Source organism: Corvus hawaiiensis, chromosome 1 (assembly GCF_020740725.1).
Source record: "Corvus hawaiiensis isolate bCorHaw1 chromosome 1, bCorHaw1.pri.cur, whole genome shotgun sequence".
Lineage (NCBI taxonomy): Eukaryota > Metazoa > Chordata > Aves > Passeriformes > Corvidae > Corvus > Corvus hawaiiensis.
In genome coordinates, this window is record NC_063213.1 from 35,205,619 (window position 1) to 35,221,320 (window position 15,702).

Here is a 15,702-nt window from a genome sequence, read left to right on the forward strand (position 1 = left end):
TCCTTAAGCACACAGCACATTGCATCAAACTAATGCAAAGAGAAGAGAAACTCCACGTTACTATGGAAATTTAACTTGCTCATTTGTATATCTTAAGCAAGTTGTAGTACTAAGTAGAAGAGAAAAAAAGAAAAAACACAAGTAAGGTTTTAACAACTATTTCAGTTTTTATGCTCTGTGGGCAATTTGAAAAAATGGCAGGGGCTAATCTGTTTTTTAACATAATCTCTATAGTTTCTGATAAAGTGGTCACAGAGATAGACTGCATTCGAAATGCAGCCTGCCAAAATCGTCTTCTGGAATATAATTCTGGCATATACCATGAAATAAAGACCCAGTCAATTTATCTTCATGAAAGCATTAAAAGAGAAGGAGAATGGACAGAGGAGAGTATGAAGTAAATACATCCCATTCATCATGCTTGCCACTCTCAGTGTCAGTACCAGTAAGATACTTCCAAGGGAATTTACATTTTGCTTTTTTCTTTAGGCATTCATTTAGGGTTTGGGGAATAAAGCAAAAACTAAACAACCAATCAAAAAAAAAAGGAGCAAGACAGAAAGAATTGTGCAAATCATTGTGCTAGTACAAAATGTTTCACTAAGACAACAGTTGCACAATTTGAGTTTTGGTTTGTTCACAACTGAAGTTTAGAGGGGCTGAAGGCCAACTCTACCCTCAGTGTGGCTTTTGGTGAAAACCATGGCCTTTCACGGTGCAACTAAGACAAATGGACTTTTCAGGGCTCTGCATACACCCAAAAGACCATGAACTACTTCTGCAGCTTAATAAGCACAAAACATTTTCCATAAAAACAAGTCTGCTACAGGATTATGTTTGTTTTAAAATGAGAACTGTGAATCTCCACAAGACCATTTTAGGCAATCACAAACTGAATGATAATGAAAATGAGGGTGCTGAAAATCTAAGATGATTTAAGTTCAAGTCACAAAATTAACTCGTGTTAATTAATACCCACCTAAATCCTCAGGCATCCCAGATGGACTAAATAATTAACTTAAAGGTTGTCATATTCAAACTTGCATCTTGAAGGCTGACATACCACTCAAGAGCTCAGTTTGAAGTTGAGAACTGAGAATCCATAAATGCCAAACAACTTCAGCTAATTCTCCATTAAAGATAATTTTTACCAATGCTTCAGATCTTAATATACTAAATACCCTTTTAAAAGCATCAGCTCAACATCTGATTACATGAGATTCCCAGTTGCCATTAAAAAGAGAATTCCAGGTTTTTAAAGGTACAGACAGGTGCAGGTCAGATTTTCATAAACACCAGGTACTTAATTTCCAGTAATTCAAAAATAATACATGTTTTTTTAAGTCTTATTCCATGATCAGGTGTACGAGAACAAGAAATTCCCAGCAATTTAAAGTTGCTAAAGTGTTCCAGAATAAACTTATGAGAACAGAAGATTAAAGGCTAACAAAGACAAGCAGTGTGGCTAAAATATAAGCAAGATGGCTAAGGTGCAGTATTTATGTTCAGGACCAAAAAGCAGAATCTAGGCACTCCAGCTCTCATTTTAATGGTGCAGAATTAATGCTTCTGTATATTTAGTTTGGAACCTGATGCCCAGGTCAGGAGGCTGACTCTGACCAATAAAGTTGAGTGCTAGTCTGAAAGATCTGTAAATCCCTACAAGTGCATTCTCCAATAATCAGGCTATTTAAAGAGACAGCATACTGGGACTTCTAGCTTTGAAGGTATCTAAAATTACTGGTTGCCTGAAAATAGGTTTTCTGTGCCGGTCTTTCACATGCCATCCGAAAGTTAGTGCATATTTTATGAGTTTAGGTGTCTTCATATTTTAGACTGCCACAGCCACAGCTGGGGTTATACACTGTCATCTTCAGTATTTCCTTGTAAGATGTTGGCCAGTCAGTTTTCCAGAGAGAAGGCACATGTCAGAAGATTTTAAAGTACCTTTAAGGACAACTGTCAAGAATAAGAATGAGAACAGTGTGCTTGTTTCTCTACAGCTGGAGAAGGTTCCCCTGCCAATTCTCTTGAAGTCTAGATGATGAAGAGTACTGGAGTATTCTGGTTTTTTTATTATAGACAAGAAGATTATATACTATGACCATTAATGATGAGAACTTTTTTATCCAAACCAAATAAAGGATTAGGAACTCCAAGCATTCCCTTTTTGCTGAACATGGCAAGCCCCTTCTTTTTTTAAACTTTAGATAATTTTACTGAGGAAAAAACCATTAATCTTTGCTTTATTTTAAATAACTGACATACAAATGTTAAAGAAATAACACAATTAGGAGAGGAAAAAACAACCAATATTACTTTGTAGAGGCATGTAGATGAATAAATACACCAACAACATACATTCACCATTTTCTGTGCTCAGTTCTCTATATAGGAGCATTTCAGAAAGTCCTCTTTACACCCTTTAATTCTGGATTTCAACTGCATAATGTTGTAACCCCAGCTAGGCCATATATGCTGTTGAATAATGTGATATTGCTGTTTTGTCTTTACAAACCAGAGAAAAACAAATTAAATGCTGCTAACAAGCACTGACAATAAAGCCTTCATGTGATTTCTTTGGAAAGGTTGTGTGTACATCACGGAGGTATTTGCATACGTGATAACAGAGGTACTTACACTCCCGTGTAGTCCATGGCTAAATAACTCCGAATCAGAGAGTCACAGGCTCGTTGTATTTGAAAAGGACCTCTGGGGATCACCTAGTCTAACACTTCTGCTCAAAGCACAGTCAACTAGACCAGGTTGCCCAGGGTCATGTCCAGTCAGATTTTGATTATATCCAAGGACATAGACTGTACAATCTTTCTGGGAAACCTATTCCAGTATTTAAGCACCATCACAGTGGAAAAAGCTTTTCATTTGGATGTAATTCTTTGTATTTCAGTTTGCACCCACTGCTTTCATTCCTGTCAGTGGAAAGAGTTCTATTCCCACTTTATTTCCCACATCAAACACTCCTCACTCTCCCCCATCAGGTATTTAAACACAGTGAAGAGATTCTCCCAAGCCTTCTCTTCTTTCCTTGGATAGACAATGCCAGCTCTCTCCTATGACAGATGTCCCAGTTTTTTAATCATCTCTGTGGCCCTTCACTGGACTTACTTCAGTGTGTCCATGGGTTCCTTGTACTGGGGAGCCCAGACAAGGACACAGCACTCCAGAAATGGCCTCACCAATATTGAATAGAGTTGCATGAGTTAATAGTTTCCCAGGTGCAGGACTTCGTGTTTCCCTTTGCATTTGACTGCTAGAAGCCTTTTTAAAGCCAAAATAAACAATATTCATAGCTCTGAATGTCTCAGATTGCCATGATCTTTCAAAGATGAACCTCACAATGGCATGGGCCAGTTCCCTCAGGTCTCAGAAGTGCATCCCCATCAGACCCCATGCACATGGGCACATCCCGTTTTTCGAAATATTTGCTAATCTGATCTTCCTCTACCAAGGATAAGTCTTCACTGCTCCAAGCTTTCCCATAGGTCTCAGGGGCCTGGGATTCTTAAGGGAAAATCTTACCTGTAAACTGAGGTGAAAACAATGTTGTGTAACAGCCTTTTTCATGTTCTGTGTCACCAGGTCACTGCAGTAGTGAGCCCAGCTTTCCCTCATCTGCCTTTTGCTGCTGATAGACCTGCAGAAGACTTTATTTCCCTTTGTGTCTCTTGACAGATTCAACTCCAGATGGGATCTAGCTTTTGTGACACTGTTCCTGCACACTTGGACAGCATCTCTATCATATGCCTGGATGACTTGATCCTGTTTTCACCTCCCAGTGTATTATATCAGTTCTTTGTATCATTTGAACAAAACACCTTCCAAATGACAACAAATAGATTTTCTTTAGAGAGTTGTCCATGTCCCTTGTCAAAGCAGACCTGCTATGCAGGCAATACCCGAAAAGGCAAGTCAAGATACGCAGCAGACTAGAACAAGCCTAAGTGGATCTAAGGAATAAGTGTGCTTGACTGGCAAGGGGCAGGACTGGAATCCTGTAGCACCAAATTCAAGCACACCACATGATCTGAAGAGAAATTCAGGGGCAGAAAGGGAGAAGAGGAGGTGGTAAATCCTGTAGAGTGACACTGAAATCTGGTATCTCATTGTAAGGGTGAAATGGCACAAATGAGGGACCTCAGGCACTATCAGAAAAGACACCAAATTTCAGTTTCATTAGAAAATGTTACTACTCTCAGAAGCCTATTAGCTAACAGAGTAACAGGGTTGGAAAGCTTTAAAGAAACAGTAAATATTTTGATAGAGATGCCAAAGAACAATCTATGTCATCAGCATGAACTAGATGATACAAAAAGGAGAGGAGCAACTAAAAGGATGGAAAAAACCACTTAAACTGTCTGGTTAGCAAGGACAAGAAAAGAAAAACTGGACATGTTTTTAAATCAAAAAGTATAACTCCATTAATATTACTCAGTTAACAGTTTTGTTGCACAAGCTAAGTTCCCCGCTTGAAATTGATGCTGTAGGCTGCCTGTTTCTCACAGAGAGGAACACACACCTTAACTGAACTTTTATCTACACAAGGGGTTCAGGGTGGTATAAAGGACCTCAGGTTTCTTTTAGCAACTGTGTTCAGTTTTCTAGCCAGAATGTTCTCTTCTGGGATTCTAACTCTTACAGTACTATTTCCACTCCTTTAGAATGACCACTTACCTTCTTTAACTCTTCCTGAATACTTCTGCCATTTTCCTCTGAGGACAAACTCTCCTTCTGGTTTTCTGGATCTATTCCAGGTTCTGACTCTTGTTCTTCACCAGATGATGTTTCCTTGTCACTCATTTTAGCAGCAAGCTGAAATAACCTGGATTTAAGCTCATCCTCCATAAGTTCAGGCTTGACATCATGGTGCTGATCCTCATTGCTTATATCTGTTTCTGATAAATCATCAAAATCCTACAAAGAAATTAGAAAAGAACATATAATTCCTGCATAGGCACAGAAAGAAAAACAGCTTCCTAGAAAACTATAGGTACGATTACTCCGCAGGGAAGCTAAAAAGAAAGCACACTAAGTGTTCTGATAAAAAAGGAATGCCAATAAACCAACACTTGCTGGATTATAGTCATCATTCCTGCTTATTTTCATATTACCTAAAAAGGAACTATCAGAATCATTATGTATCTGTGTGCAACTAATAAAATATGCCTACGTGGCATTTCCAATTCCCAGCACTGCCATCCCTCACAGGCACAGTGCAGATAAAAGTGAGGTGTGGGAATGAAATAACCTGTAACCTGGCAGCTGTGTTCAGCTTTTGGTTGTAAGCTGTGCTTGCATTCCCTGACTGCTTGGTCTTGAGCATTATCCATGTTTTTCTTAATGACTGCTGGAAACAAGTTTTGAAAAGCTTCTCTTTTGTTACATGATGTTGCTTAAGACTGTCAGCTTTCCCAGTGATTATTTGCATAGGTGGATCCTCTACAGAGCCGATTATTTTCCAAATGCCAACCTCCTTGGAAGAAGTTAAATCTTCAGGAGCACCTTCTTTTCTGACTCTGATTCTTAAAAGTGGAAAACACTTACAGGGTCAGTTAAAAACAGTGGGTATTACAGACTTGACCATAAGTCCCTCACTTTGGAAGCTGAAGAGTAGAAAAGCAAAGTCTCTGCAATTTTGTTTAGCTGGGTGCCTGCCCAGCATTTAATAAGGAGGAAAGGGGATAGTTTTGTCAGCCCTTGCTGACAAAATCTGAGAATATTTCACAGTTGTTCTAAAAACTAATCCCCAAGTGGATATCAATTCATTTTCTGGATCTGTGCTGTCTGATTAGGACCCAATTTGCCCTGATTTCCACCACAGTCCCTGGAGAGAGACAGGCATATCCCAGAGCAGCCAGTTTCACCTATAATGCTAACTGCCTTCTGGAAATGTTCTCTCCCTGCTGACTGCTGAGAGAAACTTTTGAATCATTAGATAGTTTGTTTGGTGCTTCAGCCAAGTCCAAGAAATAAGATGGAATTAGGTGAGTTAAAAAGTGTCAGATACTTTGAAATGGAGCATAATTGTGCAAAAACACCCAGAAGGAGGCTATGAAGAATTCAGCCTGGGACCAGAGTGGTAGGCACATCTCAGCAGGTCTAGGAGGATGATTTGGAGCAATTCTCAGAGAGGAAATTATTCCTGTCTGCCTTAGGCTCTCATGCTGTGACAAGACCAGACACTGCTGGAGAGACTAAAATCTGTGTTCTCTCGTCCATTCATTGGGAAATCCATCAACAGGACCAGCTGTAGCAGCACTGTTTACGGATGAACCAATGACTCCAGCTCTCACAGGAAATGTTAACTCTGCCCACTCCCTCACAAACCCTACCCACCTAACTGCTTTTAATGGATTGACACATCATGTTCATAATGTCAGTTCTCACCTCTCACACAGTCAACTGCACTGTACTGTTCAGCACTTTCACAGTGTTCTGGACAATTTTTGTCTGCAGTTATTTGCAATTCAATCAATTACACAACTAAATTATTGCTTTATAGTTCACCTTCAGGATGCAGAAGGCCCTTTTGGAAAATCAGGATTTGAAGAAACAATAGAAATTTGAGAGCTACAATAGAAGGGGAACTATGGGTTTATGCTGAAACTCTTTTCCCAAACAATCAATTTTTGCAGACTAAAAAGAAGCTTTTTCTGCTAAAAAGCTGTTCAATTATCAAGAACACGATTTTAAATCAGTGTGTTTTCACTTCAGTTCTATAATATGATATGCTCTTACACACATGCAAAAGACTGTGTATTTCAGCTTTTTAATTAAAAAACTCTATTTTTATAATAATAATGGTTGTTATAATTATTTTTATAATCATAATGGTGCTTCCTCAAATTGTAAGAAGAGATTTTTTTTCAGACATATCTTGCATATCACTCAACAGCTCAGTACAAGTATCAGTATTACACCTCAAGCAACAATCTCCTAATGACCAATACTCACAAATCACTAAACTACTATATAAAAAATCTGAAAGCTGTTGCTGAATCAATCAGTCCATCAATTTGTACCCAGGAAAGAAAAAAGCATAATTTATGTGATATACAGAATAGAAAGCACAGTTAGACTGTGCTCCTGTATTTTATGAGAATACAGTTTAGTGAAGATACATCTCATTAAAACTGAGCTATTTACAGCTAGGTATCTAGTCTAAGCCAATTACTGGAATCCCTCTTTACCTAAATTACCTCCATTTATTTAATTGGTACCTCCAAAAACCTCCTCTCATATACCAAAACACCTGGTTTAGGATTACAGTTCTGCACTAAGGGTGTGGGCTTCCTCTAGCAGCGTTGATGCAGATTGAGCACGGTTTACCTTGAGGTCAAGTCTGCAAGGAAAAGAAGAAAATCCCATTCTATGCAGACATTTGAGCAGATCAAGCTTGTAAAGACAAGAATTTGGTATTCTTGTTTAAGTAAGCTTATAGGTATTTATATAAAATCTAGTGGAGCAGAGAGGGAGGCTGGAAGTCCAGAGTGGTGGATTTTCCCACCTCCTCGCTGCTGTACCAACATACTGACAGACTTCACTGTGCAGCACGGCATGCATGAGTCCTCTGGGGGCTTCTTACATAGATCTGCTTAGCTTTAACTGCTTAGCAGCTTTATTGGAGCAGCAATGCACATATACACCCATGGAAAGCACCACTAGTTAATCTAAAGAATCCATACTGACAACAGCAATATGACAACTTCTCTCGATCCTGAAAAAATACCAGTCTTTATAGGATCACACATGGCAGCAACTTAAAGATCTTTTTGCTAGGTCTGCCAGCACAAATGAAAGTCATGAGCTGCCTTGGTAATCCGAGGGTCCCACTCTGCGTTAGCTAAATCTGTGTTTTGAACACACATTGTTTCTTGGGGGAGGACACATCTTGAGAATATTGACTGTATTACAGCTGCGCTCAGGTACGCCTATTACCCTCTTTTTAGCTTTCCAACCTCCTTAAAATGAGCAGGTGGATTATCTACATTTGCAAGAGCTGCTAATTCCTGTGCACATGCAGAGATAATGGTACCTTACACTGCTGCACTTCGTGGTTTCTGTTAACAGCAGGCTGTTTGACTTGTGTGTTGGGCTTTTCAGATAGTGGCAGCAAACTATTTGTGAGGAGATTATACCTCTTTCATGGACTGACAAGTTAAAAAATGCATGGGCAGCCATGACAACAAAAAAATAAATAAATTGAAAGGTACTACTATTAATATTTACTTAATAAATGCTGCATTAAACTTTGTTATTCTTTACTGTTCACATTTTCACTCTTTCTGGTAAGTTTAATGACATTTTTTGTGTCATTACACAAATCATTGTGTAAATTCCCATTTGCATCTATCAGCAACACATAATGCTAACATCTGCAAACAAGAATAAAGGGCTACCATTTTATCTGAAAACTGAGTTTCTGTGAGGACCTGGCAGACTGACACAGCCACGAACCCACTTTCACTAAAAGAAAATCAAGTGTTTCTATGCAAGCATAAGTCTTTTAGGAGACAACGAGAAAAGAAATACACCTTTATGCATACATAGTGTCCAAATCCTTGCACAGAAATCACTGATAAGCCAAGGTAATCACAGTGGACAAAACCAAAATACAATAAAAAAGGCTCCAGAACAAAATCCATGTTAAACTATAAACTCCTGAGATAAAGTTTCCTTCATATAAGAAACCAAAACCGAGAAATTGGAAGTTTTTAGGAGAATATACACATTGTGAGGTTTGCAGGCAGTTTCTCATCATGAGCCAGAGTGATTTCAGGGAGCTGTTTTCAAAGAATACATCCCAAGCGCCATCCCGTGGCAACAGGCAGCCTGACAGTGCTCACCCCTTACCTGGCTGCAGGGCAGGAGGGCTGTAATTAACAGGTGGGGTCTCCTGATCCAAGAAGCAAACTCATAATGAGAACACTTCTTTCCCTTGAAGCAATTAAGCCCCTCCACTTTGCATCAGAAACACAAGAATTTCAGCTACATTAAGCAATAATCATATCTTTCTCTCAAAAAGATAATGAGAGCCAATATATCAATATTATTATTACTAATAGTATCAACTATTATTATAACTATTTATAATAAAATCAGATAAAGATTGGTGGCTTGAGTGTCCATTTTTTGTAAAAAGTTACAATTTGAAAAATAATCATCATTAAAAGCAAGGTTTGCACTTTCCAGTTCAGTCCCCACAGAAACGTAACTCTTCTGTGGTACACAAGCAATCCGAAATTATTTATGGCAAGACCTTGGTTTTATCAGGACAGTTTTCATATCTTGCTTCATGGCTGTGTTTGTGGCATCTCTACAAGCAGCTCAGTAAAGGAGCTTGTTCTTTTACTTATTATTAAGCAAAAAATTCCCCAGATACAGTACATCTTGGTACCTACTCTCAGGTTTCCCCTTCTAAGTCACTGAAGACTTCATACAAAAAATTATCTCTCAGTCACAAAGTCAGAATTCCACTCTTGTGTCTAAAATATGGTTTTAAAAAACATGCCACAGCATTATCCTAATCTAGGAACTGGATCTTGATTTAAAAAATACGTGATTTTTAACTGAAATTCAGTTGTGAGTTATGAACTGACTGCAGTTTTTCCAGAACATAACTGCTTACAACTCTCTAGACTCAGAGCGGAAAGGGAAAAGGGCTTGTTTTCATCTCACTGAGAAACTTGGAGAGTAGAAAACAAAAAAGCAACCTTCACTATTTGAAAACTAAAAATAAAACCCCAACTTTTAGACTGATAAACTGAAATCCTGCTCTACAATGCTGATGAAAACACAACGGTTAACAAATTATCATCTTATTATTACAATGCCATAAAATAAGATTATATTGCAATGCAGTAAAGTACTGAAAAAGTGTGTTTCTTCACTGCAATTGACATATAATCAGTTATTCAGTGTCTAATATCTTGGTTCAACAAGAGTTTAGAAGAGTTTTTATGGTCTCTGCAAATTCTGCATAATCTCATCATGTGAAAAGCTATGCCTGGTTTAAGACCCCGCAGTCAATCTTGCTTAAGTCTGTGCTGTCTGCAGTTCTTCACACACCTACACTATCATTTTGTAAAACTGTTTATACGTAGGGCTCTCCATGCTGCAGCCTCAACCATTTTACCAAGATCAGTACATTACTCTGGGGAACATATGAAACTCTGACATCCCTTTAATCACATTTTTCTAAGCAATTTAAATGATGCCTGGCTAATTCATTTTCATCCATTAAAGCAGATTCCTTACACACATGATAATTTTACTTGCTTCCTAGAATTGTTCAACCATGCAACATCCTTGCTATAAATTGTGGTAGTCAGTCCATTCCTGGTCCCAACAGTGCTTGTTTGCCAGAGGCTGGAGTCAAAGTTCTACAAATGTGAACACCAGCGGTCAAATCAGCCACCTCTGTGTATGTGTGTGTGTCCCCAAACACAAACTAAACACATGGAAACCCACCCATACATAAACTTCACAGTGAGCATTTCATTGCTTTGAAAACACTGGCATGATCTGGAGGCAGTGAGCCTCTGCTTGCCCCACTGAAGCTAGGGAGCAGGGGAGCAGGAACAGCCTAAAGGGTAAAATGAAGGGGAGAGTGGGTTAGAATCCCAAATCTTGCACTTTGAGCACAACAGAGAGGTCACAAGAGACAAAGCAACTCACAGAGGACTTGGAAAGAAGAATAATTTTCCACACCAGCTTGCACTTTGAAGCACACACTAAGTTGCTAAAGGATGCCATCAAGTATGCTTGGGAAGCACCCTGCCTTTCTGACCTCACCTGGATGAACGTGGTGGAGGTTTAGGTTGGATATTATGAAAAATTTCTTCACAGAAAGGATTATCCAGCACTGCAACAGGCTGCCCAGGGAAGTGGTTGATTCACCATCCCTGGAGGTATTTAAAAGATGTGTAGCTGTGGCACTTAGGGCCAATGTTCAGGGATGGACCCTGCAGTGTTAACAGCTGGACTTGATGATCTTAAAAGTCTTTCCAATCTAAATGATTCTGTGATTCTATGTCTCCAGGACCTTCTCTGTGAGCTCTGATCTTCCATGCTCTGCATATTGTCTATTGTGACTAGGAAGCCACAATATGAATAGAGACACACAGAGATCAGGCACAAATACACAAAGCCAGAAAGCGAAATGCAGAAGTCTGTGTACAAGATATGGTCTTTGTGCAGTCCCTGTAAAGCCTTGTAGTTCTGCCTGATGTTCTAAGAAGTCAATAATGGCCGCTGATGTGTTGTCAGATCACGTTATAATACATCATACTCCCCTTCAACAACTGTTGATTATAAATATATGAGGACACGAGTATAAATGAATCAGTACAGAACACCCCAAACACCCACACTCTGTCCTAAAAGCAGATGGAATGGATACAGAATTAATGACACCCAGCATTAAAGCCCTGCTGAAATCCTAGAATCCTAATATTGACTTGCAATCAGCTGTACTGATGTTCTTCTATAGGAAATACAGGCTAGTAGCATAAGCAAAGAAAAACTGTTCCAGGTATCCTAAATTTGGTCAGATAGCTTTGAGACTGAATCAGGCTGCTCGTAGTCAGAGGCACAGGGAGAAGACAACCCTCAGCTCCTTGCTTCAGGCTTCCCACTACTCTGCTGCAGCAATGATGCAGCTTCAGGATTTAAGATGGGTAGGATGTGGGAAATGGAACTCAATAAGGGATCAATATTCTCCTGATCTAGTGTGCTTGTACTGCTAAATAAATTCTGGGGGACAAATGGATCCCTTAATATCAGTCCCAGGTCTGGAAAAACTCCAACAGAGGAGACTTCTTGGCTTTCTGGTTAGCCAACACCTGTAGTTTAGAAGAAATGTTTGCTGTCTTCAAGTTGTATGAACAGTTTTTCCAAGTTTGAGATATTAAAGTCTGGGTTTTTTGCTTGTGTGTTTGAGTTTTGTTTTCTTAATCAATTGACAAATTTTTTAAATGGAAGTAGTTTGCAAACGCTCACCCTAAGACATCAGAACTCATCATAAGGTGACCAGTTAAAAACAGACATCACTTGGGCTGGATCTCACAAAAAGACTTTTTAGAATTTCTGCTGCTCATTAGCTTTATCCCTTATCAGAACACTTGCAGACACTTTCAGAGCAGATTCCCAGGCATATGAGTTATTTCTTGTACCAAGAAAACAGAAGTTAAAAAAACCCTAGCACAACAAAACAAGTGATTAATTAACATTTTTTAGCTGTTGACAAATCCTGAGGGTTTTTTTTTTAAGAGCACTGTATTTTACAACATTAACACTGTCTTTGATCAGATGAAAGTGGCCTATTTGAGAAGAAAGTAAAGCCTGTCTATCTAACACTCTACTTTTTCTTCTTCTCATTTAGGAGGCATGAGGAAGATAAAGCTTGCAAGAACACTCCACCTCCCACTCATGCTTCACATGATATTGCCAGCATAGCTTAATTAGTTTTGCCCAGCTCTTTTTGAGAATGCATTTGGTAAGCTCAAACACAATTACCTGACTTAAATTCATCTTGTTGGCTTTTGCCTGATTCTTTTCTTCACATAAGTCTTCAGAGATGGCTTTGTTTTTCTTCCACCTTCTTGATCTCTTTTCTATATCATAATGGACTTCTTCAGTCTCACTGCTGTCTGAATACTCCAAGCTAGTTGCCTGTGGATTGAAATTTACATCTAGTTCTCCATGGAAGTGCTTCTTTTCCATTCTGGGCACATTACTTTGAGTTCTGCTTTGCAACCAGAGAAGCTTGCTAGGTCCTTTAGCTTCCTGGGAAGAGTTTACTGAAGATGTTTCCGAATTGGAGAACACTGTTTCAGTGTTGGTGTACAACCCAGAGGAGGGGGAGGTCACTGCCTGGTACTGACTGTTGCCATAAGCCCACTCACTGCCATACTGGGAATTGGAGTAATAGAAGTCGTCTGGCAATTGTCGAGGTCTCTGCCGCAGCTTATTCAAGGCCACATTCCAGTCATAGTCATCCTCGCTGTCCGAGCCCATCTCGTCATAGGCAGACACAATGCTGGACTCATTCTCCAAAGCTTTGAACACCTGGCTCTTTGGTTTGGCAAGCATTCGAGGGCGAGGCAGAGTGACATTCTGCAAAGCCACCCAGTTTCCATCGGTGCTTTGGAAAACAGAAGGTGGACCTATGAAAAGAAAACAAGGACAACTGTGATCACACTGTGAAAGGCTGCTTTTACTTGCCACAGATTGAAGGTTTCAACAAAACTAACAGACAAACGCAAGTGCTGCTGCCACATGAACTCTCCTATGTTGAGAGGCAAGCTGCCCTACTACTCAGAAGCCACCACTTTAAGTCATGGTGATGACTAAAATGGGGGGGTACTTGGACCAAAGCTTTTTTCTAAAAGAATTATTGGAAAGCCTGATGGAACATCAGCATATAGACATGTAGAAATCCTGAGTTTTGCAAATGCCTCTGATTCTGTGTGCAATTCTGGTCCCTCATGTTGAAGAGGAAAGACAGAAAAGGAATCCGAGAAGAGCAACAAAGGTTGTACCAGGTTCTGAAATGGTGTCCATTCAAGGAATGATTAAGTAAGCCAGAGCTCTGCCATCTGGAGGAGAGAAGACTGAGAGAATACATGCTAAAAGAGATGGGGGAATCTCCTCCAACCTAACTACTAGAAAGCATGAAGTGAAGCTAGAGAAAACAAGGTTCTAAACAAACAAAAGAAAGGAGTGGGATGCAATGCATACCAAACCTAAGGGCGTTTTGCCTAAGGTTCTCCTGGATGCTTGAAATTATGTGTGATAAAACAGAGATGGCTGTGAACATGGAGGAGAAATCCACTAAAATTTACTAAATACAGAAAAACACTTCTAGCTGAGATAGTCATTAAGTTGAAAGTTCTAGAGGTTCAGAGCCTACTCAAAGGCAGTATGAAAAATACTTGCTTTGTCCTAATATCTCCTAGACTCTTGCTTATGGCTGCTGTTGCTGCTGTTGTTGTACCCCAGACAAAATACCAAATGAGCCTTCTGTCTGACACAAGCACTGCTTCTCTTGTATCCTTCCACATTTTCAGAGTAAGTTGTACAACTCCAACACAAAAATCAAAAAAAGTCATAAATATGGTCAGAAAATGCTGTATAACTCTCATAACTCTGAGAATTGCATTTCCTCTAAATTTAGATTTAATTTCCAATCAAAACTGAAAATTTCCCTCATGGGAAATATGGATGTGTGACGACTTTGCCTTCTTCAGCACTTGAACAAATATATAATGCCATGGATTTACACGGTAATCCAGCCTACTGAATGAACTTTTCAGACTTATGGAGTCCTTCCATGGGTTCAAATTTGTTATTTTCAGAAACCTATAGAAATACTTAACATAAACCATTAGTTTTCTCAAAAGGTAAGCAGAACATCACTATTTTCAAGTGGACACAGTAATATCTGGGTCTGTTGTAGAATATAATTAGGCATTTTGACACCCCCACAAAAAACAAAACAAAAATTACATGGTAATTGAACTTAGGGGCTATGAGAGTTTTATGACAGCTTTTGCATTTCTTACTCATTTGAATCCTTCTGGCTTGTTTTCACTTACTAAGTTTTAAGTCAATTCAGAGAACTTGAGAAAATACAATTCTTACTCCCGCTTAAAAGGAAATCGAAATAATACTAGTTCTCTTGTAGCAGTGACCAACCAAGGCTGTAACTGAAGTCAGGTGTGTAAGTAGGACTAATAATTCTTTATTGTAACCTCTGATTTTGGAGAAAAAAACCCAAACAAGCTATCAAGCATAAGAAACTTCCGCTTGTTCACTTTTCCCAACTATACTCACTAATCTAAGTATAAGGTTCTCTTGAGAGAAAGAACTTCCCTTAAAACATTGTTCCTTCAAACAAAGCCAACAGCTCTGCAGGATATAAATCTCCAACAGGAACTGAATTCAACTGCACCACATTACACAAATGTAATGGGGAGCCACAAACTTCTTTTCGACCCCAAACCATAACCCCCCTTATTCTGTTTAACAACACCACATTTAACCACATGAGAATCAGTCAACCAACCTCAGTTAACTGAAAAAAGGACAGGATAGAAGTTGATTACATCTTAGAGGGCCAAACAGGGTAGAAAGCCACTGAGAACTCTATATGCAGAAAGCCAACTCAGTTTTATCCCAGCTTCTACAATGTCAAGGGCTCCCTTCCTGATTTTTCAAAACAAAGTCACTTACTTTGGATTCCGCACACAATTGTTTGGGCATAAGCTATAATTCATCCATGTGAAAAGGAAAAAAAGATTTAAGAAGTGTCATTTTAAGACTATTGATAAAGGGGGGAAAAAAGCCAGTATCATAATTTGGCTCTTGAGTCACCATTTAAACCAATATGAACTGTAACCAAAACTAATTGTGAACTACACCAAACTCTTGGTTGAGATTTCTCGTTTTCTGTATCATAATACAAAGCTGTTTATTACTGCATAGGTGAGACCATGTTTGCAGATATTAGCACAATCAGCTATTTACTATTAGTTCAATAGGCACCACAATTTCAGCACAAATGTGGTTTTCAGATGAAAGAAGCGGAAAAAATCTCTGAGTAGAGCACCTGAAAAGAAACTGGGTCAATTTGTTGTTCTGCTATGGTTAAGCATTGTTAAATACTAAATTGCTCAACAGTTG

General features: G+C 39.0%; 1 protein-coding gene across 7 annotated transcripts in view; it reads right to left on the reverse strand.

Annotated features, from left to right (window-relative positions):
• The window catches only part of LOC125324274 (myosin VIIA and Rab interacting protein), a 214,648-nt gene that overhangs the window by 19,601 nt on the left and 179,345 nt on the right, over window positions 1-15,702 (reverse strand). For all 7 annotated transcript variants that reach the window (XM_048299967.1, XM_048299959.1, XM_048299936.1 and 4 more), the window contains 2 exons: window positions 12,535-13,184; window positions 4,693-4,932 (listed from right to left, as the gene is read on the reverse strand). In XM_048299967.1, coding sequence (XP_048155924.1) covers window positions 4,693-4,932; window positions 12,535-13,184 — 890 coding nt within the window. The remainder of the gene's footprint in view (window positions 1-4,692; window positions 4,933-12,534; window positions 13,185-15,702) is intronic.